General features: G+C 42.7%; 1 protein-coding gene across 3 annotated transcripts in view; it reads right to left on the bottom strand.

Annotated features, from left to right (window-relative positions):
• The window catches only part of LOC130368706 (cholesterol side-chain cleavage enzyme, mitochondrial), a 150,157-nt gene that overhangs the window by 36,167 nt on the left and 100,554 nt on the right, over window positions 1-13,436 (bottom strand). For all 3 annotated transcript variants that reach the window (XM_056572760.1, XM_056572761.1, XM_056572759.1), the window contains exon 6: window positions 8,816-8,970. In XM_056572760.1, the coding sequence (XP_056428735.1) occupies window positions 8,816-8,970 (155 nt within the window). The remainder of the gene's footprint in view (window positions 1-8,815; window positions 8,971-13,436) is intronic.

Genomic DNA, 13,436 nt, shown 5'->3' on the forward strand with positions numbered 1-13,436 from the left:
ATATATATATATACATATATTTAATGCCCAATGGTATCTATTGGAAATGACAGACAACAGTTAGGTGCTGATGACACTAATATAGGACAAATTCGGTGTCTGTCCTGCCTTCGACTATATCACACAGCCTGACAGGGCCGATTTAATAACAGGTGCACATAATTTATTTTCAATGGGCCAACTCACTACAGGTCACTCACTGATAGTAACCTAGAATATAGTGTTGCTATTGCAATCTCTTGTAAAACTAGTGTGATTAACCCCTTAAGGACGCAGGGTTTTTTCTTTTTTGCATTTTCATTTTTTCCTCATCACCTTCTAAAAATCATAACGCTTTTAATTTTGCACATAAAATTCCATATGATGGCTTCTTTTTTGTGCCACCAATTCTACTTTGCAGTGAAATTAGTCATTTTACCCAAAAATCCACGGCGAAACGGGAAAAAAAAATTAATTGTGCGACAAAATTGAAGAAAAAATTTCATTTTGTAAATTTTGGGGGCTTCTGTTTCTACGCAGTGCATTTTTTAGTAAAAATAACACCTTATCTTTATTCTGTAGGTCCATACGGTTAAAATGATACCCTACTTATATAGGTTGTATATTGTCATACTTCGGAAAAAAATCCTAACTACATGCAGGAAAATGTATATGTTAATAATTCTCATCTTCTAACCCCTATAACTTTTTTTATTTTTCCGTGTATGGGCCGGTATGAGGACTCATTTTTTGCGCCGTGTTCTGAAGTTTTTATCGGTATAATTTTTGTATTGATCGGACTTTTTGATCGCTTTTTATTCATTATAAAAAGTGACCAAAAATACACTATTTGGGACTTTGGAATTTTTTTGCGCGCACACCATTGACCGTGCGATTTAATCAACAATATATTTTTATGCTTCGCACTTTCACATTTTCGCACGTGGCGATACCACATATTTTTATTTTTATGTACACAGTTTTTTTTTATGGGAAAAGGAGGGTGATTCAACCTTTTATTAGGGAAGGGGTTAAAGGGGTACTCCGGTGGAAAAACAATTTTTTTTTTCTTTTTTAAATCAACTGGTGCCAGAAAGTTAAACATATTTGTAAATTACTTATATTAAAAAATCTTAATCCTTCCTGTATTTATTAGCTGCTGAATACTACAGAGGAAATTATTTTCTTTTTGGAATGCTCTCTGATGACATCACGAACACACTGCTCTCTGCTGACGTTATTATAATAATAATAAGTCTCTATTTATTGTTGTCCTTAGTGGGATTTGAACCCAAGGCCCCAGCACTGTAAGGCAGCAGTGCTAACCACTAAGCCACCATGCTGCCCTTAGCATACTTCTGCTATGCACAGTTGCTAAAATGGACAAAGATGTCAGCAGAGAGCACTGTGGTCGTGATGTCATCAGTGTTCCAAAAAGAAAGGAATTTGCTCCGTAGCATTCAGCAGCTAATAAGTACTGGAAGGATTAAGATTTTTAATAGAAGTAATTTACAAATATGTTTAACTTTCTGGCACCAGTTGATTTAAAAAAGAAAAAAAAATGTTTTTCCTGCGGAGTACTACTTTAAATGACCTTTGATAACTTTTTTTTTTCACTTTTTTTTTGCAGTACTATAGCTCAAATAGGGAGCTATAGCACTGCACACACTGATCTCCTATGCTGATCCCTGCAAAGCCATAGCTTTGCACAGATCAGTCAGATAGGGGCTTGATTGCTCAAGCCTGTAGCTCAGGCTTGGAGCAATCAATCGACGATCGGACGCCGCGGAGACAGGTAAGGAGACCTCCGCCTGCATCCCAGCTGATTGGAACAACGCGATTTTATCGCGATGTCCCGATCAGCCCGACTGAGCTGCTGGGAAGCGTTTACTTTCGTTTTCAGACGCGGCGGTCAATTTTGATCGCCGTGTCTGAAGGGTTAACAGCACGCGGCACAATGATCGATGCCGCGTGCTGTTAGCCCAGGGTCCCGGCTATGATTAGCAGCCAGGACCGACCCGGTGTGATGCGGGGTCACTGCGTGATCCGGGACCGGGCGTAGGGCGTACAGGTACGCCCTATGGGGGAGATTTATCAAAACCTGTGCAGAGGAAAAGTTGCCCAGTTTCCCATAGCAACCAATCAGCTCGCTTCTTTCATTTTGTAGAGGCCTTGTTAAAAATGAAAGAAGAAATCTGATTGGTTGCCATGGGCAACTGAGTAACTTTTCCTCTGCACAGGTTTTGATAAATCTCCCCCTATGTCCTTAAGGAGTTAACTGTGGCAAGCACAAGTTTACAGCATTTATAAAGTGGTACCATGTCAACTGCTGACATGTGAAAGATGCTTTTGTGTTCATGTTGCTCATAGGAGAAAAAAGGCAATATATAGAAGATAAACATGTTGGATTCCTACCAACTTGGCATGCAGCTATGTCTCTGGCAGCTTTCTAAGGTTAAGTTTCCACTTGTTTATTTTTTCTGGCAGTTTTTGGACATCTGCCACTGCAGTATTCGAGCCAAAGTCAGAAGTGGAGAAGAAGTCCTTCCTTTATATGTCCTATTCCTTTTGAATATACTTCTGGCTTTGGCTCCAAAACTGCCAGAAAAAAAAACAAGTGGAAACTTAGCCTAAATGACTACTGGTGTTATTTGATTAGACACTGGTCTTGCCACAAGAGGGCATAAAAATGCTTCCCCCGCAGCCCTATAGAAAGGCTCTCAGAGGCCACTTTGGATTGTGTAGCTCTTGGTGAAAAAATGTTGACTGCTAGACATGTCTCTACAATGCAATCAAATAAGGTTTGCCAAGAATATAGACTTTTAAGGAGGGTGCATCATTGGACTGAGAAAAGCAGGAAAGTTTTTTCGTTAAATTGCCTGCCATCTAGGCCATTATGACGAGGCTGACAAGGTGTTGGGAGCAGTAGTTTCATGACGGCACATACTCAAAGCATTAGTTGCATGAGGCTATGCACCCAGAGCAGCTTCCAGTTTCCTTCCTTGTCTACCATCCAGACACAGGTGGCACCTTCATTACATACTTGTCTGTGCCTGGATCGTTTTCAGGCACTTAGCAGAAGGAAATTTGGTGCCAATGTGCTCATATGTCCTGCCATTGACAGCCAACCACAATTGCCCTTATTTGCAGTGGTGTCATGAAATAGAAACCTGCAATGCTTGTAGGCTTAGTGACTTAACCCCTTAATGACATTGGACGTAAATGTACGTCCTGATGCGCTGGTACTTCGCGCACTAGGACGTACATTTGCGTCCTGTATATGACCCAAGCACCGGAGCAGTGCTTGCATCATGAACGGCAGGTACAGGCTGCTATCAGCAGCCAGGGACCTGTTGGTTATGGCAGACATCAGCATGTCAACATGTTCACCATTAACCTCTAAAATGCTGTGATAAATACAGATCATCTGCGGCATCTGCGGCAGTGCGGCGATTGTAATGGCTGATCTGAATGCCCGCGGCATGGCCACTGGAATCAGATCTGCCAAGATGGAGGATAGAGTTCCCTTCACTTGCCTTTGCCTCTCTCCCAAGTCTTCTAATCAGTCCCTCTGATCTGCTTTCCAGCTGGCCAGAGCAGAAGATCACCAATAATACTGATCAGTGCTATGCCTATTATTAATTAAAAAGCCCCTTCCCCTATAAAAATTTAATCACCCCTTTTCCCCATTTTACTCAAAAAAGCATAAAAAAGAAAAATTATTAAACATATCTGGTATCACCGTATGCGTAAATGTCCGATCTATCAATACATAATGTTACCGATCATACTCAGTTTGTAAAAAAAAGTTTGAGATTTTTTAAAAGCAGTACAATAATAGAAAAGTATGTAATCATGGGTACCATTTTAAACGTATTGACCCACAGAATAAAAGAAAAAAACATGTATTTGATACTGTAAAGTGTACAGTGTGAAAACAAAACCCTCCAAATTAGCAAAATTGCAGTTTTCATTTTAATTTCCTCACACAAATCATGTTTTGGGTTTGCCATACATTTTATGGTAACATGAGAGGTATCATTACATAGTACAATTGGTTGTGCAAAGAACAAGCCCTCATATGGGTCTGTGGATGAAAATATATGGATATGTATGGAGTTATGGATTTTAGAAGGCGAGGAGGAAAAACAAAAATGCAAAAATAAAATTGTCTGTGCCCTTAAAGGGGTACTTCAGCCCTAAGACTTTTTATCCCTTATCCATGTGGGGACCCCAACAATCTTTCATGTAGCACTCCATTATCATCAGCCTCCAGAGCAAACATCGCTCCGGGTCTAATGAATTACGATCAAGGGGCCGGAGAATCGTGACGTGACGGCTCCGCCCCCGTGTGGCATCACGCGCCACCTCCTGCGATCAGGCTTCTTATCCCCTATCCTTTGGATAGGGGATAAGATGTCTTAGAGCCGGAAGTACCCCTTTAAGAGGTTAAGCAACAAATCCAAATTTGTAGATTTCTGTAGATCAAAGAGTCTGTAGATGGAAAATTTCCCCCACATATGTATTGTATCTCTTATATAACTTCCTGTGATTTCACAAGATGGGTGGAGACCATCACATTTTCAAAAGTTGAAAAGGCTACCCTTCTATTTCGAGGGGTTACAAAACCTTAAAACTGACCTGTCAGCAGGTTTTTATGGAATACGGTAAAGATATTGCTGTATAGGACCTTTTAACCTCAGAATCATACGTACCTCTCATTAGTTAATTGACCCCTCCAGTGGAGAGATATCAGAGTAAAAAAATGTATGTAAATTAAGCTTTAGAGCCCACTGGGGACATCCCTTGGTCCATTGGCTGCTAGATGAAAGCGGAAAGGCAAGGATTACAGTATATTCTAGTGGCTGTCAGAGCTTGGTGTGACTAACTGGTGAAGAGGCCAAACTTTGCTGGGCTCAAGCAGCTGAGTGAAATGTCAGTGGTCCCAAAAGCCTAATTTACATATCTTTTTAAACTCTGACATTTCTGCACTGAAGGGCTCAAATAACTAATGAGAGATATGTGCGAATTTACATCCCAGAGTTAGTTTTGAAGCTTTTAGGCCCTTATTCTTGCCGATAATAGAATTAAAAGGTTTTAATCCCCTCTAAAATGTAAAGATCTGGCAAGATAGCGTTAAAGACATCTTACAAGGTCCAAGGAGTGAAAAGGTTCTTATTCTTTACTCAAGGGTTCCAAGTAGTCGGGGAATCGAGGAGTGAAATCACTTAATCAATGTCCGTTTAAGAGAGAGTGAAGGTAGGCATCTTGGTAGAACTCCATCAGACAGAAAGTTAATGTAATGTTAATGTAAGCCAAGAAAATCGGAAGCACCCCGATTCTCATTGCTGAGGTTACAGCAAGAAGAAAAGTTTTGTTGGTTTGGAGTGGAAACATAACAACCCCCTTAAGACCATTGACAGATCTCACTGAGACTCTGGTCTGAAAACTGAAAACCTTCTTCTTTCAGAGGCCCTTAAAAATCTGTTTATCAGAGAATCCTGTGAAAAAGGTCTACCTAAGAAGGCAGAAATGGCTGCAATCTGGACTCTCAAAGGAGCAGGGCTTAGTCCCTTGTAAAGTTAATCTTTTAAGAAATCCAATATAGAATTGAACTAAGAGTTGGAATGATCCCTAGTCTTCCTTTGACACAATGCTAAAAAAAATTGTTTAACTGGAGTAAAAGCCCTTTTAGAAGAATTTGCTCTTTAATGGGACATAGTCTCCAAGATTGCCACGGAAAGAAGCTTGCAGGCTGTAATGTTGAATCTCCTCTGAGGCAATATGTAGGCCAGCATGAATCTCCAAGAGATGAAAAGTATCCACAGCCAAATGTTGTCCTCTCCATAAATGGAACAAAATCACTCTATATTGGCATTTAATCTGGTTGCCATGAGATCCACCCCTGGCATCTCGAGAAATACTTGTGCATATTGTGGCTTTTTCTCTGGGAATCTTATTGGCAATCTGGCACAATGTTCAGAATGCCACAAATGTGGACTGCAGACAGATGGGTCAAGTTCTTCCCTGCCCAATCCATTGTTAATTCAATCCAAGAGGTTGAAATCTTGTGCTTCTCTGTTTGTTAATGTAATGGGCAGCCGTAATATTGTCCTGTCTAATCCAGATGGCCCTTAATCTGAGGAACACAATTTATTAGAAGCTGATGGATAGCTCTGTTTAGTAGGAGGACATTAGTCTCTCTTTGGTAGTCCATTCGTCCTGTACTAGTATCTGGTCCAGATGGGCTCCCATCCTGGAGGGGATGTATCTGTTGTCAGCAGAATTCATTGAAGCTGGACTATAGATTTGCTATCTCCTAACTGACTCTAGCACTTTATGTGGTGATGTGTATTGTGGGACAGGGAGCACTTCTTGTCTAGGCCCAAGGAGAACCAATCCCATTTGGCCAGAACTTCCATCTGGAGAGAACAACGAATCACATCCATGGTTGCTGACATAAGCCCAGGAACATTCATTCTGGTTCTTAGAGAGGTACACTGAAGAGCTGGGGGTCTAATATAAACCCCAAAATGCTTTATAGAAGTGAAAGGTTTGATCTGAGAATTTTGCCAATTTATGATTTAGCCCAGCCAATAGCGTAAACTCAAAGCTTTATGTAGATGTACCAGTAGAATTTCTGCGGAATCTGCCTTTATTAACCAGTCCATCTGAATAGGGGACTATGGTTAGCTCCTCTAATCTGAGAGCAGCTGTAACTGCCGATACCACCTTTGTAAGGGTGTGGGGAAATTCTGAACATGAAGAGCTGTAAAATGGAAATGTTTTCATTATCTTTGATCTGTACTACTATCCTTAACCCCTTAAGGACCAAGCCCATTTTCACCTTAAGGACCAGAGCGTTTTTTGCACATCTGACCACTGTCACTTTAAGCATTAATAACTCTGGGATGCATTTACTTTTCATTCTGATTCCAAGATTGTTTTTTCATGACATATTCTACTTTATGTTAGTGGTAAATTTTCGTCGATACTTGTATAATTTCTTGGTGAAAAATTCCAAAATGTTATGAAAAAATTGAAAATTTTGCATTTTTCTAACTTTGAAGCCCTCTGCTTGTAAGGAAAATAGACATTCAAAAATTAATTAAGTATATTTTTATTCAAATATACAATATGTCTACTTTATGTTTGCATCATAAAGTTGACAAGCTTTTACTTTTGGAAGACATCAGAGGGCTTCAAAGTTCAGCAGCAATTTTCCAATTTTTCACAACATTTTCAAAATTGGAATTTTTCAGGGACCAGTTCAGTTTTGAAGTGGATTTGAAGGGCCTTCATATTAGAAATACCCCCCCAAATTACCCCATTATAAAAACTGCACCCCTCAAAGCATTCAAAATGACATCCAATAAGTGTGTCAACCCTTTAGGTGTTTCACAGGAATAGCAGCAAAGTGAAGGAGAAAATTCAAAATCTTCATTTTTTACACTCGCATGTTCTTGTAGACCCAGTTTTTGAATTTTTACAAGGGGTAATAGGAGAAAAAGCCCTCCAAAATATTTGTAACCCAATTTCTCTTGAGTAAAGAAATACCTCATATGTGTATCTGAAGTGTTCTTCGGGCGCAGTAGAGGGCATGTTAGAGGCAGGAAGAGGCACGCACTAGTTTGCGAAACAGCCGGCGTAACCTCCGAGCGCCACACACCAGCGCCGACGCCGAGACTCGGCATCCCGTTACAGCCACCGGACTTCCAGGCTCGACTGTCCCAGCTTTGCGGCAAGTGCACGTATGCGCTTCTTTTTGTATTCATATGGTATACTTCACACTATTGTACATGCACCCCGCAGGACAGGCTGTCAGAGGTCGCTGAGGACCGCTTCATATACATGTCAAGGTGATATTGCTCCTATATGTGCCCTCCCTCTCCTTTTCCCTTTGCTTGTGTGAGATTTGTAAATTACTCTTATTTAAAAATCTTAATCTTTCCAGTACTTATCAGATGCTGTATTCTACAGAGGAAGTTCTTTTCTTATACAAAAAAAAAATCTGTCTGACAACAGTGCTCTCTGCTGCCACCTATGTCCATGTAAGGAACTGTCCAGAGCAGGATACGTTTGCTATGGGGATTTGCTCCTGCTCTGGACAGTTCCTGACATGGACAGACGTTTCAGTGGTTCACTTAGAAGGCCTTAGGCCCCTAGTGGCTAACATGAAGGCTTCCATGGGGTCAATATCCTGGTCCCTTGATCAGATGGGCTAAACAAAACCTTTTATCTTACTTTTCATATTCAGAGGAAGAATGGGTCCCATCTATCATTTGTAGATTTATCATTTTATCTTCGTCTTTGGATGAGAGCAATGCTTGGCTTTCTTGCAAGCCTGATCAAACGTGTCTCTCAGTTCCTGCACTGAACTTTGCATGTAGTATTTCACCAAGACTACTAAATCCTGTGAAGAGAGTATGGTGAGGTCGACAATTTTGACAGCTGCCGCCACCTGGTTCCGAAGATGGCATTTGAAAAGCGACAAGATTTCAAGAAAGTTACAGTAGAGAAGACTTAAAGTTTGTAGTGTCAACATGGAGGAAAGCGTGCCAGGCATGGAGCAACAGAGGACGCCACATGAGAGGCCCTAACCAGCACCACCTTTCCTGTTCTGGCAAGGACAAAAAAAATGTAAGGTGAGCAGGGGGTATGGGGGGATTTATAGACATTTAAGCCAACATTTTTTTTTTTAATTGATTGGAATTTTCACCTGTTCTACCAGGGCACGGGGCAGAATTACCCCCATCTTGTGCTGCTGGTAGGACTTAAGAGAATACAGCATTGCTGGATTTGATAGGAAACAACAATGTCTTTCACAGTGTCTTACCGTGTCCACACCTCCTGCCATCAGTTCAGTAATGCTAGCTTTAATGTCCTCAAGAGGAAGCTTATCTTGAAGAAGAAGACTGGAAAGGACTCCTGCATATGTATCGTCTGAGCGCTGCCTTAAAGAACTGTAGATGCTCTGTATACAGCGATCAGCTGGAAGAGACAACATTTACATATGTGTGTAATTAAGCACACACTAAAACAAATCTGAAGGACAGTTTAACGTGTCACTGTCACTAAGAAAAACTTTTGACATGTTTCACTGTTCCAATATAAGTCTATGGAGCAGTAGGACAAAGATCGCTATGAGCCAGCGAGAAACCAGCAATGGTGCGTTCTCCTCAGCACTCCCTCTGACATGTCAAACGTTTTTCTATGTGACAGTGTCCATTCAGTTATGGCAAACCTCGAACCTTAACGCAGGCAAATTGTCAGGAGGAAAGAACTTAATGGTCAATAAACTTACAAGGATGGACCCAGCCATAAACATTACATCAAATAAGATATACTTCATGAGGGGATCTATGATTTTCTCTGTTTCTTGTTCTACATGTATGTTGCTAAAGCTATTGATAGACTGGTTTCCCTAGTGTGTCATTTATCATTAGTTGGATATCTATTCAATTTAATGGCCTGTGTGACAAGAGTACATAAACCATATGCACGGTTCTTTGATTTAAAAAAAAGTTTTACCATGATGATAAATAGGTCTAAACTGATGTATTAGGTGAAATTAAACATATTTGCAAGTACAAGTAATTATCAGAAATCAATCGTTTTTTTAAAAGGCGGCCATACCAATATAGGCTGGATACTCCCCCTGTTGTAATGGAGAGCTTCATACAGTTCAATGGATCAACCAAGGAGGAGAAAAACCGGGTTTGTTCAGGCATGCACCAATACGGTATATGTTACAACCGTGGACACCGTGAGAAAATAGTAAAGGTTGAGTTTATTGTTACACAGACAAAGCGTTTCGAGAGCCCCCTGCTCTCTTTTTCAAGTCTCATCTGTAAGACTTGAAAAAGAGAGCAGGTGGCTCTCGAAATGCGTCGGAGCGGTGCGCGCCTGAACAAACACGTTTTTTCTCCTCCTAGGTTGATCCATTCAACTGTATGAAGCTCTCCTTGCCTATTCCGTGACCAAGACAGATTCAGGTCCAGGCTGCCACTTTCCATCTTTATTATATGCGCATACAGGTGTTGAGCTTTAAGCCCAACATGATCATGTACTTGGGCATTCATGTGTGAAAACTAACTCTTTGTTGCCCAGGGTAACGGCACAAGGCAGCGCCACCACTCTCTGTTTTTTTCTTTCTACATATTCTGTGTCCCCCTCATTGTCATTGCATACATCCTGTAGTTTTCTCTTTGGATCAGGCATACTCAGTTGCTCAGTTCTCCTCACTTACCGTCAGAGGCATACCTGTTCCCCTTGCGTCCTTGGCAAGGAGCTGTATCAAGCCACCAAAATGTAATAATGCCCCCCCCCCTCCCCTGGTGCCTAGCACAATAAAAGTTAGTGGCTTAGTATGCCCCCATTAAGTAGGTATATTCCTCACAGGAGACAGGTAGTGTTCCCCCATAGGTAGGTATGTCCCACAGTTCCCTTATTAGAAAGTTCTCACCATAGGCAGGTATGTCTTCAGGTAGGTGTGCCTCCCCCCATAGGTAAATAAGTCACTAGCTAGCTAGTTAGGTACATAGCCAGGAAGGTAGTCAAACCCTTCCATAAAGGGAAAAAAAAACAACTAATGCTTACCTCATGTCCCACTCAGTTCCTCAGCAGTACAGCCTGTCTGCATCTTTTTTCTCCTGCAGGCATAGTGTGTTCACTGCCTCAGAGCAGAGTCACAGTCTCCTCTCAGTGTAGGCCATAGGTTCTGCAACTTACACTTTCAAGAGAAAGCTTTCAACTGTATGTGTGTGGCTCGCCCTCTCTATGCGGCTGTATATTAACTGCTTACAGTGAATATACAGCCACGCCACATAGACTTTAGCATACAGCTACTACATTTAACGTATATACCTACCGTATGTATGGGGGAGTCTGGTTGCCTGGCTGAATATTCACTGGCCAGGATGAGGTAAATATACCTCATATAATATTATTAACTGCTATAACTGTCAATATTACAGTCTGTAACACTAAATTTACTAGGCTGGAGGGAAGGGGAGAGATATTATTCACTATAATAACAGTGTATGCTTTGTGAGAAGAGATAACTTTACCGTTATAGAGGGGCATTTACTAAGGGGTTTAGTCATTTTTTTCTGACTATTGAAAATTGTCACAATTGCGCCTACCCTATTTTTTGTGCGACTTTCTCTAGCAAGAGCTAGAAAGTCAAATTTTTTTCCCCGCTTAATTTACGCAAGTTTTCATTTTTGACTTGCAGTGGTCAGGTATTTATTAACTGAGACAGTCGCAGTTGCGCAATAAACTGTCGCAACGGCCGTAAAAATTGACTAAATTTACTCCAGCTCCAACATGGAGCAGGAAAAGCTACTGCCACCCGGGCTCCGACATACTTTCTCCCCGCTACCCTCACTTCGCTACCGGGACACTACAGTGATTTACATCCCCCCCCCCCCCTCTCACCTGCCAGCACCACACAACTCCCATCTGTCTGCTGTTGCAAGACTACAAGTCCCAGCATGCCCTTACATTGAGGACATGATGGGAGTTGTAGTCTTGTAGCAGCGGGAGCTGAGCGGCGCGGGCGGGAGACAAGGGGATGTATATCAGTGTGAGGGTAGCGGGGAGGCCATATGAGGAGCCCGGGCAGCTGCACTGTAATGTCAGCCCGGGCTCCTGCCCGGAGAGCCAAAAGCTTTGGCTCTCAGGGCATGCTGGGTGTTGTAGTTTTGCAACAGCTGGAGGGCCACAGTTTGCAGACCACTGGTTTGTTGCAAAACTAAACAGCTGAAGGGGACCGGCGAAGATGTTCACTTACCCTTCAGAGGCTCCAGCGACGATCGCTGACGGAGATCGTCGGGCGGCACTGTCGCGCGGCAGTGTCATGCAGCGCTGGATCCTACGGAAGTCGGTAAGTTGCCCAAGTCCTAAAACTGTTTCCCAACCAGGGTGCCTCCAGATGTTGCAAGACTACAACTCCCAGCATGCCTGGACACCCTTTGGCTGTCCAGGTATGCTGGGAGTTGTAGTTTTGCAACAGCTGGAGGGCCACAGTTTGCAGACCACTGGTTTGTGGTCTGTAAACTGTAGTCCTCCAGCTGTTGCAAAACTATACAGCTGAAGGGGACCGGCGAAGACGTTCACTTACTCTTCCGAGGCTCCAGCGACGATCGGTGAGGGAGATCGTCGGGCGGCACTGTCGCGCGGCAATGTCGTGCGGCGCTGGATCCTACAGAAGCCGGTAAGTTGCCCAAGCTTCCCAACCAGGGTGCCTCCAGATGTTGCAAGACTACAACTCCCAGCATGCCTGGACAGCCTTTGGCTGTCCAGGCATGCTGGGAGTTGTAGTTTTGCAACATCTGGAGGCACCCTAGTTGGGAAACACTCCGCCCCACCTTACTGTAAGGGCATGCTGGGAGTTGTAGTCCTGCAGCTGGGGGCAGGGGACAAGCTTGTCACTTGCCCACACATCTCCTGCACCACACAACTACAACTCCCAGCATGTCCTTACTGTAAGGGCATGCTGGCAGTTGTAGTCGTGTGGGGCGGCAGATGTGTGAGCAGGTGATTTTTTTTTCTTCTCATTTCAGATCCGTTTTTCCTGTGGACTCCTTCGGATTCGGCGGACTACTTCGATGACTAGCGTTTTTCTTTGTTTGATTTTAATAAAATGGTTAACGAGGGCTTGTGGGGGAGTGTTTTTTGTAATAAATTTTTTTTAAAACCTGTTGTGTTTTTTCCTTACTTTACTAGACAGGCTTAGTAGTGGAAGCTGTCTTATAGACGGAGTCCATTACTAAGCTGGGCTTAGCATTAGCCACAAAAACAGCTAGCGCTAACCCCTTATTATTACCCCGGTACCCAACGCCACAGGGGTGCCGGGAAGAGCCGGTACCAACAGGCCTGTCAAAAATGGCGCTCCTGGGCCTAGGCGGTAACAGGCTGGCATTATTTAGGCTGGAGAGGGCCAGTAACAATGGTCCTCGCCCACCCTGGTGACATCAGGCTGTTACTGTTTGGTTGGTATTTGGTTGAGAATGAAAATAGGGGGGACCCTATGCGTTTTTTTTAAATAAATAATTAAATATTAAAAAAAAAACACATAGGGTCCCCCCTATTTTTATTCTCAGCCAAATACCAACCAAACAGTAACAGCCTGACGTTACCAGGGTGGGCGAGGACCATTGTTACTGGCCCTCCCCAGCCTAAATAACGCCAGCCAGTTACCGCCTAGGCCCAGGAGCGCCATTTTTGATGCTCCAGGCCTGTTGGTACTGGCTCTTCCCGGCACCCCTGTGGTGTTGGGTACCGGGGTAATAATTGGGGGTTAGCGCTAGCTGTTTTTGTGGCTAACGCTAAGCCTGGCTTAGTAATGGACTCCGTCTATAAGACAGCTTCCACTACTAAGCCTGTCTAGTAAAGTAAAAAAAAAAAAAACACAACAGGTTTAAAAAAAAAATTATTACAAAAAAACACTCCCC

Source organism: Hyla sarda, chromosome 4, assembly GCF_029499605.1.
Source record: "Hyla sarda isolate aHylSar1 chromosome 4, aHylSar1.hap1, whole genome shotgun sequence".
Classification (NCBI taxonomy): Eukaryota; Metazoa; Chordata; class Amphibia; order Anura; family Hylidae; genus Hyla; species Hyla sarda.